At 41.8% G+C, this 17483-nt stretch overlaps 1 protein-coding gene across 2 annotated transcripts; it reads left to right on the forward strand.

Moving 5' to 3' along the window:
* Positions 1 to 61: 61 nt before the first annotated feature.
* Positions 62 to 15664, forward strand: WDR4 (WDR4 tRNA N7-guanosine methyltransferase non-catalytic subunit). Of its 2 annotated transcripts, none has more exons than XM_083611968.1 (11): positions 62 to 238; positions 1444 to 1506; positions 2722 to 2868; positions 4634 to 4790; positions 5667 to 5779; positions 6501 to 6561; positions 7311 to 7409; positions 8839 to 8903; positions 9788 to 9971; positions 10548 to 10617; positions 12242 to 15664. In XM_083611968.1, the coding sequence occupies exons 1-11, from the start codon at positions 120 to 122 to the stop codon at positions 12403 to 12405; spliced, it is 1242 nt and encodes a 413-aa protein (XP_083468094.1). In that variant the 5' UTR covers positions 62 to 119; the 3' UTR covers positions 12406 to 15664. The 2 variants fall into 2 exon arrangements, with proteins under 2 accessions (XP_083468094.1, XP_083468095.1); XM_083611969.1 differs by having other exon boundaries at positions 2787 to 2868.
* The last annotated feature ends 1819 nt before the right edge of the window (positions 15665 to 17483 follow it).

Consider the following 17483-nt stretch of genomic DNA (forward strand, 5'->3'; position numbering starts at 1 on the left):
GAGGTGGGGATTCCCGTTCCTCAACAGGGGAGGAGGGGCCCTTGCCAAGGAGTCCCGCAGTGACGTCATTTGCCGGCGACGGCTGTGTGGTTACCCCGCACGCGGCTCTGTTGTCGGGCATGGAGGCGGCTGACCCCGCCGGGGTGGCGGGTTCTTCCCCGGAGCTGGCGGTCTGCGGGGACCTGATGGTGGTCACCGGTGGAGCCAAGCTCTTGGCGGCCCTTTACAAAGAGCCTGGGTGAGTGAAACCGGGCCGAGGAGCTCCTGTTCAGCCTCTTCTAGCCTCGCTCTCCCGTCGTCTTGTCTATATATCTGCTGAGACTGCAGCCCTAACCGCATTTACCATTGAACTCACTCTGAGTAGGCACGGTTAACATTCCGCTGTAAGGCAGCGGCTGTGTGAGAAGGGTTGTGTGTTTCTTTAACGGAGTGTGTAAAGCGGTAACCGGGTGCACCCTTTAATTCTGATCAGTTAATTCAAAGCTGCCCTCCTTTTATACACACAGTGGGTCAGGATCAATAACCGGTGGCAGTGTGCACACAGTTTATCCAGGCAGCTGGTCAGTGTGCATAATGCTGATCAGCTTAGAAAAGTTGAGTGACAACGCTGATTTATATAATTAGAGGAAATAGGCTGCAGTGCTCTTCCGACAAATGCAATGCTGGTCGGATGAAGGGGGTGGACAGCCTTTCCCCAGCCTTATAGGTTTAGGATGATTGAATTTACATGTTTCTTCCTGCTGAAAAGGTTCCAAAATAGATAATGCTTTCAGGAGTAAAAGTAATCAGAGTACGCACATTCTCTGCTTCTAATTTTCTGCACATTGTCTGCTTTGGAGAATGTATTACCCACTGCTCTTCTGAAAATATATGATCACTTGGGTTTCAAGATATTATATAATGAGCTGCTTTATTTTGAGTCAGCTACTCTAGGTAGACAGTGTATTGTTAGTGCTGACAATAGGTCTCCACTCCTATTGTTTTCTAACTTCCCATGGTTACTACCTGATCCCTCTTAATAGACGGATTCTGTAATTGAACTGTGAAATGGGTAAATCCCATTTAACTCAATGGGATATACTTCTGAGTGGACATGTATAAAGCTGTGCTATAAGGAAGCTCTGTATCAGTCTCTGGCCAATAAATAATGGACCATTTAATTACATTTACTGTATAGAGGTACCGACATCTGTGGTAATAATGCAGAAGTTTGAAAAAAAAAGAACCATGTAAAAGGTACTTTTCATAAAAGATTCTAAAACTTCTCTGTGTTTTCTGCCCTAGTATTTCCATGTCTATATGTTCCTCTGCAATAAAATGAAACAGAAAACCTCATTAATTTTGAAATTTTACTGTTTAAAAAGGCATGGTAAGTAAGATGAGAGACAACTGATACTATGCTTATTGGAAAATACTGACCTGATGTAATTATATAATTTCCAGGAATGAAGATATTTTCATTTATGACTGTTCCACTGCAACAGAGAAACTTCAACAGAATCAAGGGTAAGACTGTTTAAATTTTCCTTAATCTGCAGTAGGAAATCCGCTACATTCCCATTTATTCAGAAACTCTGTTGAATGACATTTACATCTCTTAGAGTTGCTGTTTGTAGCTGAGAATAAATGTTGCCGCTACCACCAATGTCACATAAAATACAAAAACAAATTGAGGAATACAAACTACTTATATGCAGTGATGCAGCTAAGTGATTCTAAACCTTGGACTCAATAGTCCGGTATGGGATGGGGTTTTAAATGGTCGTGTGTTTTTCTTTAGTTGTGAACTACATAATTTAATATTTCTCCCTTCCACCACCATTCCACACTTTACAAGTGCTTCCACATCCCTGATCAGTTAGAGAAATATACCAAGCAAAAAACTATTTGACTACCCTAATAGTAAAAAGTGTGCTGGGCATATGCAGTTTGTCATTTTTAAAACTCGCTTAAATCATAGCACCTACACAGATAAAATGGTGCTTGCTTCTGCTGCCCTGATGCTCAGTGCATTTACTTGGGAATGAGTACTGAAGAAGAGGAGTTTGGATTCAGCTTTATCACTACCCTAAGGAGTCTCAAAGCATTTAACAATCTCCTTTCCCCTCCTCCCCCACAACAAACACTCTGTGAAGTGAGTGAGGCTGAGAGACTTCAGAGAAGTGTGACTGGCCCAAGGTCACCCAGCAATTGCATGTGAGGAGCGGGGACACGAACCTGGTTTCACCAGATTACGAGTCTACCACTCTTAACCACTACACCACACTGTACTGTTCAGCTATTTTAAAGTAAGAATAGTACAGTGAATATGTGCAAACATGTATATTCCTGACTGGCTGCCTCCTAGCCGTAAAATGTTTTTTTTTAAATAAGAAGGAAGGTCTCTTTGCTGCTACCCCATCATCTGCCGTTGGGGGGTGGGCTATAGATATCTCTGTTTCGACCATGAGCGCTGCCTTCACCATTGTTTATAAGAAAGGATTTGGTGTGTAAAGTTTTTTAAAAATCTGATCTTGTGGAAGGAAGGATACCCTCTGAAATAATAGAAAACATAATTCCATAAGGTATCCATTTACTTAGTAGTACAGATACTCTAGTCAATAAACGAATGTTGTATTGATCAAACCTACTAAATAGCAATTCCTGTTCTTAGCAGTCTGAGGTAACTGGGTGCAAAACCTCTAGGTCTTGAATATTTTTTTTCTTTCTCATTGTTTTTAGAGATGACGGAAAGTCAGCGGGTGAAGCAAGTAACGATATCCTTGCCTGCACGTTTTCTTCATCAGGAACCTACTTTGCTCTGACTGATGACAACAAACGACTGATCCTTTTTCGTACGAAACCGTCTTGGGAATGTCTGAGTGTAAGGTATGGAAAGGAAGGCACTTCGGGAGAAATATTTGTACCCACATATAAATAAGAGCTGTTTTATGACAAACTTCTTTACATTTCTTGATCATTTTTCTGTAACTGATCAGATATATTTAACTTTACTGATAGAAAAGTTACCAATTATTGGTGTCCTTCACTTCCTCTAGTGCAGGGACAGGCAACCTATGTTGTTTGGTCAAAGTCACTCAGATCTCCCTCACCCAAGTCTAAAACTTTACACCGCACCTAGTTCTTTTTTCAGTTCACAAAAGGCTTAAGCTAAATTGGTGATTAAATTTTGGAATGTTTTTAAGAGATTAAATAAAATCTGGTTTTAGCCTTCTGTGCTTTATCTTTATGCTGGTTTTAAGGTAAAGGTAAAGGTACCCCTGCCCGTACGGGTCAGTTGTGTCCAACTCTAGGGTTGTGCGCTCATCTCACTTAAGAGGCCGGGAGCCAGCGCTGTCCGGAGACACTTCCGGGTCACGTGGCCAGCGTGACGAAGCTGCTCTGGCAAGCCAGCACCAGCGCAGCACACGGAAATGCCGTTACCTTCCCGCTATAAAGCGGTACCTATTTATCTACTTGCACTTAGGGGTGCTTTCAAACTGCTAGGTGGGCAGGAGCTGGGACCGAATGACGAGAGCTCACCCCGCCGCGGGGATTCGAACCGCCGACCATACGATTGGCAAGTCCTAGGCACTGAGGTTTTACCCACAGCGCCACCCGTGTCCTATGCTGGTTTTAGCTGCCTGCTATTTGTTTGCTTGGTTGTATTATTTTATTTTATGTGTTTTTTGTAAGCCACTCTGAGAATTACAGCTGAAGAGCAGGCTCGTAACGTAAGTTATTAACTTTGTTGCACTACATTGCAAGTTATTTTTGAAACTCAGATGATTTCACAATAACTTTGTTCTTTGTCATGATAATCCTCACTAAAAATGTGCAAGATTTCACAGGTACCCGATCATGAACTCTCTATATTGTGACTTTATATATTATATCCATTCTGTAATTCAGATAAAAAGGCCCCCCACCTCCCAACCCAGTATGAAGAACAGAAAGTTATTTTGGCGTCAGAAGTTTATTTATTTTTAAAAAATGTTTCTATACTTCCTTTCAGCTCTAAAAAGAGCCTACATTGTGGGTGAATGTGTCAAATTATATTCATTTAAAAGTTAGGAAAAAATAGGGACAAAGCATAGGAGTCCTTTTTTTGCTAGTCCAGTGTGTGGTGATGGGAATAAGAGTAGGATTAAATTGTGATTAAGATTAAGGTCAGGTTAAGAGTGGTCATGAATGAATGAATGAATTTTATTCCTAGGATTTAGAACTGTGCTGCATGCATATCCTTTAAACTCCTTTGGTGCTGGATTCTCACTGGGATTATTATGCCCTTCTCTTTTGAGATCTTCTGGTACCACTTCCAGAAAGACCAAAGGGCAGGCTATCTAAAATTCTGTAGCTGCAGTGCCTTATTTCCCCTGGCTACCAATAACCCTTTTCAGGTACTTATTAGTAAGGAGTCAATTCATATAGGTTTGTACTGCTATAAAGTTTGTGACATGATCAAAACACATTGTTCATTTATTTCAGTTTCTGCAGATCTTCATGCAAATTATGTGGCCATTCTCTGGGAAAATGCCTTCCTGCCCCCAAATTTAGCAATCAGAATGTGATGTGCAAACATAATTTAGCTATCAAGGCTAATCTTCCAAAGAGGAAGTTTTGGACCCTAATTAGTGTCAGTTTTTCATTCCAGGTCTGTCGTTAGAAGATGTACTTCCCTGATTATAACAGCTGCAGAAGATAAGATACTAGTTGCTGACAAATCAGGTGATGTCTATTCGTACTCAACAACAGAGCCTGAAAATGCAGGAACAATTGAACTTGGTCACTTGTCTCTTCTATTGGATGTGGTATGTATGCAATTTCTGGCTCAATACCATCTCTTTTTATTTAAAGAAGAGTCCCAAGCATAAATATACAGCCCAGTCCTAAGCATGTTCATTTTAAATTAATTTCCCCTGAATTCATTGGGTCTGCACAGTTACAGTGGAAAAAGCTCAGTGAACTCAACAAAACTATTTTCAACATAAACATGTGTTCTGTGTTTGACTATTCCTTTATATTGTTTTGTGAACAATCCAGAAGACTTGGTTTGAATGGGTTTGAATAGTATAAAAATGTTTAAGATATCTAAAATAAGTTTGGGTTGTAAATCTATTGTTAAATATGAAGTTTCAGCTACCTCCTTTGAAAACAATGAATGATAGTCAACTAAGTTTTACTCAGAGTAAAGCCATTAAAATTAAGGGACCTAAGTTAGTCGTGTTCATGATTTTCAATGTGTCTGCTCTGAGCAAAACCAGATAGATAGCCAGATTATTATTATCTTTGGTTATCACTTATTTAAAATTTACTCAGCTTTTGCTTGCATCATAAATTTAACCAACATTTTAATGTTTTGTTTGGCAGGATTGTCAAGAACCCCTAGTTTTTCTGCCTGCAGTGAGTAAGGGTCATCTCCAGGGGACTCTTACTCACTTCAGGAGAACTTGTAATTTGGAAGAAAATGTAGTTCTTTCTGTGTGTCACAGTGTGTTACAAATAAGCACAGACAAGTGTGACTAAACGGGCTAGCAAAATGTTCAAGAATAGTAGCTTTTGTAGACTTTTTTCCAAGTCTTGTCAATCTGAAACCAAACTGGTAGATGTGGACTTATTTCCCATATGTGTCTGCATGCTGCAAAGCCTCCTGGGCTGTTTCATGGTGACCTGTGTTGTGTCATTAGGCGCTGAGTCCCGATGACCAGTATATCCTGACCGCTGACCGTGATGAGAAGATACGAGTTAGTTTGACTAGAGCACCACATAACATTGTGTCCTTCTGCCTGGGACACAGAGAGTAAGTGCAGTTGTAGAAAGTCTGCATTATGAGGAAAAGGGAAGAACGGCCTGTTTATAAGGGGGGGCGGGGAGAGGGGAGGTAGGAAGACATATTTTAAGATCAGTGCTACACAGCAAGCTAGCCAATGGGGTGCCCTGTCAATGTTGATGGACCGTGACCCCCACAATCCCTGTCTATTGACCATGTGTGCTGGGGTTCATGGGATTGGCTGGAGCTGGAGTCCAGCAACACTGAGAGGGCACCACGATGGCTACCCTTAAGTTGTCTGAGGAGATTGTGGATTCCCACCAACCCACACTAGAGAGTTTCAAGAAGAGGTTGGACCTGTCCAGGCTCTTCAGGAATTGCTCTCTAAGCCCAAAGAGCTGGTCTGGATGAGATGCTGCATCCGTTGAAGCTCTTGGTTCTGTCAGGTAAGGTTATTGAGTACATTTGGATACTGCACTACAATCTTCCCCTGTCCCAGAAAACTCTTTATAATATGCTGCTCTGGCACTTTTTCATTGTTCGGGTTTTGCTCTTTCTAATCTATTTTCTAAACAGTGATACTGGTAGTTAATTGGTTCATGTGCATTTTTCCTGACCTAAAAGATAACATAGTGATCTAATACAGTGTAGAGCCTTCTGTTGCTATGCTGATGTTTCACCTTACACTTTATTACTTTTTGCTTGCATTAGGAGTGTACACCACAAACACTGACCTTTTTCTCTCTCCTAGATTTGTCAGCAAAATATTTGTAATACCAAACTATCCAGAACTTCTCTTATCAGCTTCTGGGGTATGTATGTTGTCTGAGGCATTTTACATCTGGAATTTTAGTAGGTTGCTTACACAATTTTCCTCCCTTGCTGAGGGTAAAATACTGTAGTTGCTTTATGTTTCTTCTCTAAACACTTTTCTGGAACAGGAGCATCCTTTAGGGAGGTGAGAAGGAAGCTACCAACTTTTCTAAGTGCTTTCTTAGGATCATCTAATCCTGATTACCATAATAAGGAAATGTAAAACATAACTACAATGAATGTTCACAGAACACTGCTGCATTTTTGTGTTGGATGGTTTTGCCATTTAAAGTTGAATGCATTTTAAGAGTAGGCCTTTTTCACTTTGTAGAGTAGTACTGAGGAGCCTGTGATCTGTCACATGTTGCCCGACTACAACTCCCATACTTTTATTTTAATTTTATTATCATTATTGCATTTCTGTCCCATATTTTCTTCTAAGGAGCTCAAAGTGGCATAAATGGTTCTCTTCCCATTTTTATCTTTCCAACAATCCTGTGGCATTGACCTTGGACCAGTCATTGTCTCTCAGTCCGTGAGCTTCATGGCTGTGTGGGGATTTAAAGCTTGGCTCTTTGATCATCCCTGACCATTGGCCGTGCTGATAGGAGCTGTGGCCCAACAACATCTGAGGGGCCTCAGATATCCGATTCTGTTGAGAGTGTGTGCATACATGTATGGCTGTCTTCTTCTTGACAGAAGTGGTGTTAATCAGCCTCTCTCTTTTGAACTGTACCCCCTTCCCCAGGACTGCACATTGAGGCTCTGGGAATACAAAAGTGGGAAGGAAGTGCACCGCTGTCATCTGAATAGTTTGAGTGCATCTGAGGCTCCCCCAAATGAGAAGGTAGTGCATTTTTCTGTGAACATGTGAATCTCTCTCTCTCTCTATCTCTATCTTTCCAGGCAAACTTGCTTTCAGAATGGTATGTGTAGGTGAGGTGAGAGTAAATTTTAAACTACAGAAAATCTAATCCCAGAATGACAAGGAGGGCTTTTTGTAGTTCTGCAACACAATGTGCAAAGCACCACAAACCTTTTGGCCGCCTTTCTCCCCAAGATTACATTGAGAATAAAATCATTGCGCTGCTCTGAAAAGCTGTTGGTCTGGAGTGAAATAGCTCCAGGTGTTTGCAGATGTATTTATTTTTTTAAAAAACGCTTCAGAATCTATTTCATCCTTCATTTAATTGTCAACCTTTTTTTTTTTTTTTACTTGAATTGGTGATATGAAGTGGGCGGTTTTTTGTCTACGTGCATACACGTTGCAATCTGACATGCTAAAATTGCATACCTCTCTTTCTAAGGGGCATATGGGCTGGTGCTGTAAGGGCAGCAAATGCATCCAGAAGTTGAGGTATAATGTGAGAAGAAGGCCGGCACCCAACCCATTAGATCAAACTGTGGCTTCCTGTGGGTCATCATCCAGCATTAAGTGTCCAAGCAAAGAAGAGAACCAAACATGCAAACAAAAATCACGGGAAAAAATAAACTGAAAACTAATTTTGAGAATATTTGTTTTCTTTTTGTTAACCTCACACAAGTATAAGGTTAGATTATCCCAGCATAATAATATCTAGGAAAGCCGGGCCAACCCTGAATACCAACACGAGAGCTTCCAGTTTACCTAGGAAGGTAATTATTTTGGTTATAGGCTTCCCTTATTGGTTTTACTAGTGCTGGGTGTTGGAGACAACTTTTTGTCATCGTCCCCGCACACACTTTTGCATACTTGGGATCCACCATTTAAATACGGTCATGGGCACCTTCAGTCTTGCACATTTACTCTTCCCTTTCACCTGCCTGCCTTTGATTCAGGACAAGAATGTGGAAGAGGGCTGTGCAGTTTGGCCGTGATGTGTGACTCGCTGCAAATAGTATTCTGCTTTAGATTAAGACTTTAGTCCTCAGGCATTCAGAATAATTTTTGGGGACTCAAACCGGGGTGGGGAGCATGAATGCTGGCCTCACCTCCTCCTCTCCCAACAGTTATGCTACAGCAACTGTACATAGTTCCTAGTTGTGGGAAGGATTCTAACCATGTTCAACTAAATCCAGTTGGAATTGCCCCCTCCGGAACTTCATGCTCAACTTGGAAAGGAGAGGAGAGGGCTGGGAAACTCAAACTCCCTACCCAGTTTGAGTATGGACCTTTGAACACCTGAAGAGGGTTTTTGAATTTGACATGAAGGCTTTCTCTTTGTTACCTTCTCTTCTTCCCCTACAAACTCTCTTGCCTGAGAAGTTTCTAATTGCATCTCCTTTTCCCTCCTCAGAAATATGCAGTCTCCAGGACAGCCTATTGTTGTGAAGGAAATTACATTGCCATTTTATATGACTGGTAAGAGGAAAAGAATATCTAAAATTACTGTGGAAGCAACAGCCAAATTACATAATTTCATTATTAGGCATGTCAGATATCTGTTGCTTTAAAATTACTGTGGAAGCAGCGTAGTCATGGCCACCTAGAATGTGGATTTTTCTTTGTTCATGATAATGATATTTTGCTTCAATAATATTAAGCCTGTCTGAGTTAATATAATATAATGAAGTTGATGTTGGTTGATGCTCGTATCGCTACATTAGCTTTGTTGTATCCACGGCATGTTTGGAAATCTCTTCTTAGAACATGGGCAGTTCCCCTGCATATATCTGAGATGTGTGCTGCCATGAACTGAACATTCTTGTTGGTCAGGGAGAACCATAAGGGGACCTTATAAACAATCACTCACAGGGAGTGAGACCCAAAGTTGTTGAGCTTTTTGGGGGGAGGAACACCCACAGTTGTTGAGCTTCTTCTGGGGAGGCGTCAGCAAAGTTGTTGAGCTTTCGCAATCGACCAGTTGGACATCCCTGACTTACAGCAACCTCTACAACAGGGACGGGAAATTTTTGGCTCTCCAGATGTTGTTGGACTCCAATTCCCATCAGCCCCAGCCCTAGATCAGAGATGATGGGAACTGTAGTCCAGCAACTTCTGGAGCCTCACAGGTTCCCCATCCCTGCTCTACGAGGTGATCATATTGCAAGCATTGGCCAAGACCAGAAGGAATCTGTACATTTAAGCCTTATGTGAAATCCAGGGCAAATCAACAATCATTTTACACAAGGTCTCTGAGAGTTTTGATTGATGTGTTATAGTTTTAACCCGCTAGGCAATCTTGGCGTGCAAAATTTGCTCTGTAAAAATGATAGCCCTAATCATTATTGATGATTTCTGAAAAGTCTTCCCACAGTTTCCATCTTCCAGCTTGACCCCGAGGCTCAGAAACTCATTCACAAACAGAACATCCCCTTGATCTGCAAAGGCTGGGCCATTGCATTTGAGAAAACAGGGGGGCTCTGGATTCTGCAGGAGGACATGCAAACACCTCTTCTGTTCTATCAACCTGTGAATGGACAATGGCAGGTGAGAGGAGCTTTCTGGTTACAGCTGGGCTTCCCCTGCTATGGTGTCAGGCAAAGAACTTTGGGATACTCATACAGGAAAAGGGCATTGAACTGGAGCTGGCTTGGAGCCAGTTATTTAATATCTGTGCACATAAGGCTAGGTAGCACTGGCTGAATCCATTTGACAACATCCTTTGACAGTGTTACCAGTTTTTAATAAACACTCTCAAGCTTGAGAAGAACATGGTGTAGCTATGGTTGCCCAATCAAATAGCATGTAAATAGCATGTTTCATTTTTATTTTTCATGCTGGTCAATATACAGCAGCCTAAGGCACAGTGCCAGAGCTCAGCCTGGTGATCAAGACAACCGTGACATAGGGCTACTTTGGTTTCTTTATCTGAAAATATGAGTGGAATGCCTGTTCCTTCTTTTGTTGTCAGTTTCTCTTTGTGAAAAGATTGAAACACACACACGATTTGAGGCAAATCATGGAAGATTTTGGGAGGGCTGTGCCCAGCACATGGTTCCCGTTTTGAGAATTGATGTGCTTAATATGGGGATTTCAAGAGTTGTCCTTCTTTCCTTTTTTCAGTCTTCTACTGAAGAGAGAGGGTTGATTAAAATGTCAAAGTGCATCCGTGACAACTGGACAGCGTTTGAAGGTAAGGCAGTTGAGTATAAAGGCCAAGAAGACACCGTTTAAAGGGGGTGTCAAGGTAGGATTTGAGGAGAGTGCATCTCACAGCATTCATAAAAAGTAACTTTTTAGATTTAGATAAGAGCCTTGTCCCTTTGAGGAGGCTTGGTTCTGAGAGTGGAAGTGCATGGAAGTTCACCCATCCCTGCTGTCAGCTGAGATTTGGTATGTTGGGCAAGCCTTTGGAGTAATTATGTGAGGGAGAAAGGGAGTGGAAAGGGTATTATAAAGCCAGGGTATTATTATTATTATTATTATTATTATTATTATTATTATTATTATTTTATTATTTATTTTCTATACCACCCTTCATCTGAGGTTCACAAGGTGTTTTACAATATAGAAATACAAAAATACATATAACAGTAAAGAACAAAAACAATAACCCCTCCCACAGTTTAAATGGCCATAGATTGTTTAATTGGCCAAAGGCTAATTGATGTTACATTTAACATAATTTGAAAGCTAATCGGGAATTCCCATGTTGAGAAAATCTGTAATGATGAGCAATCATCCCCCAACTTGTCATCCACTACACAACTTTGCAATTTATAGCCACAAGACTGTGATGGGTACACCTTGTTTTGGTCCAATAGCCTAAGCACTTGGACTGAGTGTACATTCCCAGAAACCTTTGCAACAGGGTGGGGTCATGTGGCAAAGATGCTAAGGTTCCTCATCATTGTGGAAAAGAGAAAGTAATATAGTAGCTGGCTTTTTTGGTTTTTGTTACATGCTGCCTTGAGCTGTTGAGGTCAGGTGAGATCTAAAAAATCCAGCTAATCGATAGTACCCACAAAAGAACCATTGAATAATGTGAGAACACAGCAAAATAGTTTTCCTAAATCTCAAATTATAGTTCCATGCAGAGATCCTAAGTGTATCAGCAGCTGGGGGAAAGGGGCTATTAAGATTACAGTGATTATTGCAGCTAATTAGCACAAGGGAGCTTGATAGTTGAGTCCTGTTCCAGATGCTTAATTAGTGTCTTTACCCCTATAGAAAACGTAGTTATCTTTTTTATTGTCAAAATGTTAATAGCTGTCTGCCCCCCTCCAGCTTTGATAGTTCTTCAGCAGACAATCACAATTTCTCTTCTGTTACGAGATGGGAGAGGAATATTTAAACCTTGAATGAATTGTTGCTGAAAAGAAAATGTAGCAAAGCCTTAACGTTGTCCAGTCAAGTGGAAAGGCTAATAGATATGTAAATTATTATTTTTTATTATCTTCTCTACTGAGCCAGATCAGCTTCTCTTATAACACATTTGACTTCTGTGGGGTAACGGGGTAGCGTACTAATTAATGTCATTAAAAAAAAACCAAAATCATGATCACAGTTCAAGGCAGAAAGCCAGGACCATGGCCTGATCTAACAAAGCAATTTTTACTTTCTTAGCATTTGTGGTTGCCTATTTTCTCCTTCCCAAAGCACCCAGTGCCCCTTTAGTACCCACACTGGCTTATTATTGGTTGTACAAATTCAGATTTTAAGGTTTTAAATCTCCTTTCTTGACTTGCACAGAAAACAGACCCTCAGTGTGTGGAAAGCACATGCCTATGAGCCTGTTCCAATTCTCTCTTCTATAGGCTCCGTTGGCAAAGAAAGTTGCTACCAAAATCTCTACAAGGCTTCTTTTGATAACATGGCTGTTTACCTCCAAAAGAAAGAAGAGAGACTTCAGCAGCGGAAGAGTAAGAGAAAGGACCCGCAGCATGAATCAAATGGGCAGACAAAGAAGCTCAAAACATGAGCAGCATCCTTGCTCAGTGCAAAATTTGGTTGTGACTTGCAGTGCATTGGAAGAAGCTGGTTTGAGAACTACTGAATCACTTGGCACACTGAAGAACAAGCTGGCTTGATATTTTCCACAAAGTGCAAATATTAACACGTCTAGCCTTATTATGGTGACACTTCCTTACCTTGTCAGTGATAAATATGTCCTCTGCAAACTCTTTCTAGCTGCTTGCCTTGACTGTCAGCGTAGATGTCATTGGGTGATGACATTGTGATGCATAGTGAGGAAGAGGACACACTGCAAAACTTGTTCCTCCAAGCTGAAAGCCTTTCTTGGTTCTGCTTTTGTACATGTGCCACATAAGCCATAGTGAGAACCCTCTGTCAAGTACAGGCCCCTAAAGCTCACTCAACAATTCCTACCGTACGTCCTTCAGTCCTCCTCTGGCCAGAAAGAAGGTGGAGAGCAGGAATGGATGGAGGAGGTTTTAAGGCACTTCACAAGTCAGTGGTGGTTGCTCCTTGCTGCCCTCTGTCGACAGCAAGGAGGTTCAGGCAGGGAAAAGCCAGGATTTATGAGGCAAAAATCCCCAGGGGGGTCTGGGGAGCTCACTGCATCCTGTTGTGCCACGCAACCCTGGAGTTTAGCTTCCCCTTCCAGTTGGAAGTGATCCTTTCGACTGTTCTAGTTACTAGCTAAGGATGTACATGACCAAAGCCAAAATATCCTTGGATAATTCTCAGAGCTCACCTTTCATAATGTGACTTCATTGTGCAACAAATCATAACTGTGGAGTCCCTGCATAACCACTGTTCTCCTCCAGTGCATTTAAACTGGTGGAAACACAATATCTTCACAGTGAAGGTAATGAGTTACTTTGTAGTGTTGGGACGCGGGTGGCGCTGTAGTCTAAACCAATGAGCCTAAACCACTGAGCCTCTTGGGCTTGCTGATCGGAAGGTTGGCGATTCGAATCCCTGCGACGGGGTGAGCTCCCAGCTCCTGCCAACCTAGCAGTTCGAAAGCACGCCAGTGCAAGTAGATAAATAGGTACGGTTGCGTCAGGAAGGTAAACGGCATTTCTAGGCACTCTGACACTCGTCACGGTCTTCCATGCACCAGTGGCAGTTTAGTCATGCTGGCCACATGACTCGGAAAACTGTCAGTGGACAAACACTGGCTCCCTTGGCTGAAAGCGAGATGAGCGCCACAACCCCAACGTTGCTTTTGACTGGACTTAACCATCCTTTACTTTTACCTTGCTTTGTAGTGTAAGATGAGTGTAGTGACCTACTGGACCAAAAATGGGATTCTATTGCTGGAGTTGTCCTTTGACAACGGGGCAGTTTTCTCTTGAAGGAATCTCTGATTGATAGCTGGATGGGTGGGTTTGTTTGTTTTTGAACTAAATTAAGGCGACCATTTTACTATGGGAAAAAGTATTCATACTTTTGAGATGTGATTTAGACTGCAACTTGCCAGCTTGAGTGTCTTTTTTAAAAATAATACAAAGTTAAAGGATTTTATTTCATAGATTCTGCTTTAGAATGTGAGAGGCGCTGAAGTGTTCTGATACAGTATATACCATATTGGCATACAAGCGGCATATCACTGAATGAATAATATGCTGTAAACAAGCCGTAAAATGTGGTCACAGCATTCTGTCACTTAGAAGACTCTGCCTGTGCATCTCAGCTGTTTCAAGGTATTCAGAATTCCATTTCATAAGGTTGAGACAGTTACAGGTAGTGATTGCCCCAGCTGCTTTTGAATGTTATTTCTCATCAGGAGGCCTGTTGAGAACGAACCTGGAAACTGCAAGTAGTACAATCAAGAAAAAGACGCAAGAAAATGCTATAGGTTTGATGAGGCTCCTGCTGGCAATGTCTAATGGACAGGGTTTCCAGACCTGGATCAAAACAATTGCACAAGTGGTTATGTGCATGCAGCATATCATTGCGGCGCCTTTTCTCGAGCAGTAAGTCATTGCCTTCCACACTGCTTCTGAAACCAAAGGGAATTTTGACGTTTGTAATGTTCAGAGTCTAAACCCCCACAGGACATGCGCAGCTCCTGGTTTGGAGCCATCCAAGTCCTTGAGGTAGATTCTGAACTCAACTTGCAATTGTTACACAAAGCTTGTCTACACAGACAGTGTTGAATCTCAGCCTGTTAAGTTTGCCCTGAGTTTCAAGCAGCCTCTTAAGCAATGGTGAACGTGAGCAGGAGTGGAGAGCTGTGGATTGCCAGTACCATTACTGAGCTGATTAATCACTGACCTCAATAGGATTATTTTCTGGTTTGTGAATATTCCTGGTAATTTAATGCAGTGTTTCTCAACCTGAAAGTTGACAGTGATGGAGACAGATGCACCTTACAGGGAGGGCATTCTACAAATCGGAAACCATCACTGAAAAGGCCCAGTCATAGGTCACTGCCAGCTGGGTTGTCCTTGTTAACCAGGCCTTACCTGCAGATCATAGGGTCTGAGGTGGCTTTTGCAGTCTTAAATTCAGTTCTCCACATTCCCACATAAGTTTGTGATTTTCTTTAGAAAGCCCTCATGAAAGTCCAGCATTTTAGTGTGAATTTCTCCAAGTATACACTGTTTGGGATGTATATCTTTTGCCTAACATACACATTTTTGCAAAGCAATTTCCCCAAATAGAGTGCATTTTGGTGTGTTATTTTCACTAATATATGCACGTTCCCTAAATCTGTTCTGCAGTTTTCCCCAACCCACCGGAGTGGACAAGTTGCATTACATAAATGGAAACCCTTGAGCTAACAGAACTACTTTGTTGGAGAACAGTGATTTAACCTGTGAACTTTTAAAGCAATAGCTGGGTATTGTCTTTCTGAAAACCATGGAAGATACTGCCAAGTAACCCTTGTAGTCCTGTAGCAATCTGCAATTCCTTTTATTTGCTGTGCTCCTGGCAAAAAGTAGTCTGTGTGGTATCACAATGAAATATAGGAGTGTCCCAGACTCCTTTGTTGTCTCGTAAGAGTTTTCATCAAAACGCCTGGGTGTCCTGTTCCAGATAAAACACATGTCCAGAACACTCACCCAAACAATTGTCACATTTTGTGCTGTACAAATTAGTGCCTGTAATCAGAATGTTCAGTTATAAGTAGGTAATTCTTCCCTTTCCTTTGTCCAAACTATTCCAAATGAGATTGTCATTGTGCGGAAGGCTGCGCTCTAAAGAAACTTCAAATTGCAACTTAAAAGGGTCTATTAAAGAGTCTGTGACCGTGTTTTGGTACAGCACACACTCTCATTCTGACGGTTCTGTTTGTGTCAGAGCTGCTGCCTCCTAGTTAAGCACTCACTGCTTAGTTACACTCCCACATTCTGTGAGGCAAATAGGTGGATTCTTTGTTGGGAAGGATAAAGGAGAATATTTGCATGCTGTTGCTGTTTGTTCTTTTCATTGTTAGGTCAGTGCTTTGTGTGCTTAAATGAATATAAAGCACATGAAATATAGTAGATGTTGCATTTGTTATGAGCACATGAGTTGTATTTTTTTTTTTTAAGATTCTAGAATGTATTCATTCTCTTTAAAAAGAGAAAGAGAGAGACCCAGGTGCAATATATCAGAAATATATTTCAGATGCAGTACTCAGCCAGTTTCCTGGTTTTCCAGTGCAAGGGCCTGGTTACTGTCCTTTGGACAGAAAAAAGTAACGTGTGTGGAATACTCTGCCATGCAAGTTACAGTTTTTGTCCATGAAATAATAAGTTTTCGAAGCTGCCTGCCTTTTTGAACAGGCTGCACATACTGTAGTCCTAGTCAGGGATTCAGTTCACACTGTTACAATCCCATGGAGTTGGAAAACAAAGCTGCCGTCACAAGCGCCCCTCATCCCAGTGGCCTTGCTGGCACCCCACCAACATGCGTTGTCTGGAAAGGGGAGTTTTATCTATGTACACAGGTTCTCCTCATTGTGTGAACAGCCCTACATGTGTAGGGCAGGCTTCCTTCTACAGGTGTGCCCCCACTGCATAACTGGTGGGGGTGAGAAAGTAATTCTACTCCTGCTCCATGGGAACTGAGTGATCCAAGTAGGACTTATCCCCTCCTGGTGGAGAGAGGAGGAAGGTTGTTGTCCCTCAAGATGTTGCTGTTCACCATTGTGGGGAAAGGGGAAGAGGTTGAATGAGTTCTCTAGTGCTACATATGCACAGACAGTATAAACACCCCCGTACTGAATTTTCTTTTTAAATGGAAAGACAGCAGTACATGGCTGCTTTTAGAGCTATGTTTTGAAAAAATACTCCTAGTAGGCGAGCAGTTCTCAATCAAATATTCTAACCATTTACATAATGACGTAGCTTTGGGAAAGGAAGTTCACTGCCAGTGATGGCATAGGCACTGTCCAATAGGGGCCTGCATTTCTCACTTAACCATGTATGCGCCAACCGTACCTATTGATGGTGTCTGTTTCTGTTCAGTCACTGTCTCTGCTTTATCTTAGGGGAAGATGCTTTCTAAAATGCTCTTAGGTGGCTTGGACCATGTCTTTGAGGAGCTCTGTGAAATGCTGAAGCAACAGGGATTTCTTTTTGCTGTTTTTTCCCTAGCTGTCGGATTTCTTTGAGAAAAACAAAAGGATTTCCTTGGGGAATTAGATTGGCTTGGAAACACTAAATAAATAAGTATTCATCTGGCACTGGAGTAGTGCAGTGCCAGAGTGTTCTACTCAGAGATGTGCTCACATTTCTTCGAATCAATCCATTATTATTATTTTAAATTTCATCTCTAGGAGAATGCAGGTGCTTCCAGACAGGGGCCTCATATCGTAAATGAGCTGTTCAGCTCCGATTTTTCTGCATTCACATTTGGGACCTCAGCTTCCACACATTACCATTTCCCCGGCCCTAAATATTCATTGGTATTCTGCTGCTTGCCATCAACACCCCTGCCTGGCTCCCTTTCAGCACTGGAAGTGGGCTGGGGAAAACCAGCTGAAAGCACAGTAGTGAGTAAGGCAGGTGCGCTCCATTTTATATTAAACGTTGACCTATCCCACCCTCTCTCTATAGCCCAGCTCATGTTTAACAAACTTGTACATGTCTGATTGGGCTC

This window comes from Podarcis filfolensis, assembly GCF_964270895.1.
Source record: "Podarcis filfolensis genome assembly, chromosome: 4".
Classification (NCBI taxonomy): Eukaryota; Metazoa; Chordata; class Lepidosauria; order Squamata; family Lacertidae; genus Podarcis; species Podarcis filfolensis.

What these genes read in the sequence shown, in the direction of transcription:
- WDR4 (XM_083611968.1), top strand. Translation starts at nt 120, where the DNA reads ATGGAGGCGGCTGACCCCGCCGGGGTGGCGGGTTCTTCCCCGGAGCTG. An exon ending in AAACTTCAACAGAATCAAGG is followed by an intron (nt 1,507 to 2,721) that starts GTAAGACTGTTT and finishes CATTGTTTTTAG; the next exon opens with AGATGACGGAAAGTCAGCGG. An exon ending in TGTCTCTTCTATTGGATGTG is followed by an intron (nt 4,791 to 5,666) that starts GTATGTATGCAA and finishes TTGTGTCATTAG; the next exon opens with GCGCTGAGTCCCGATGACCA.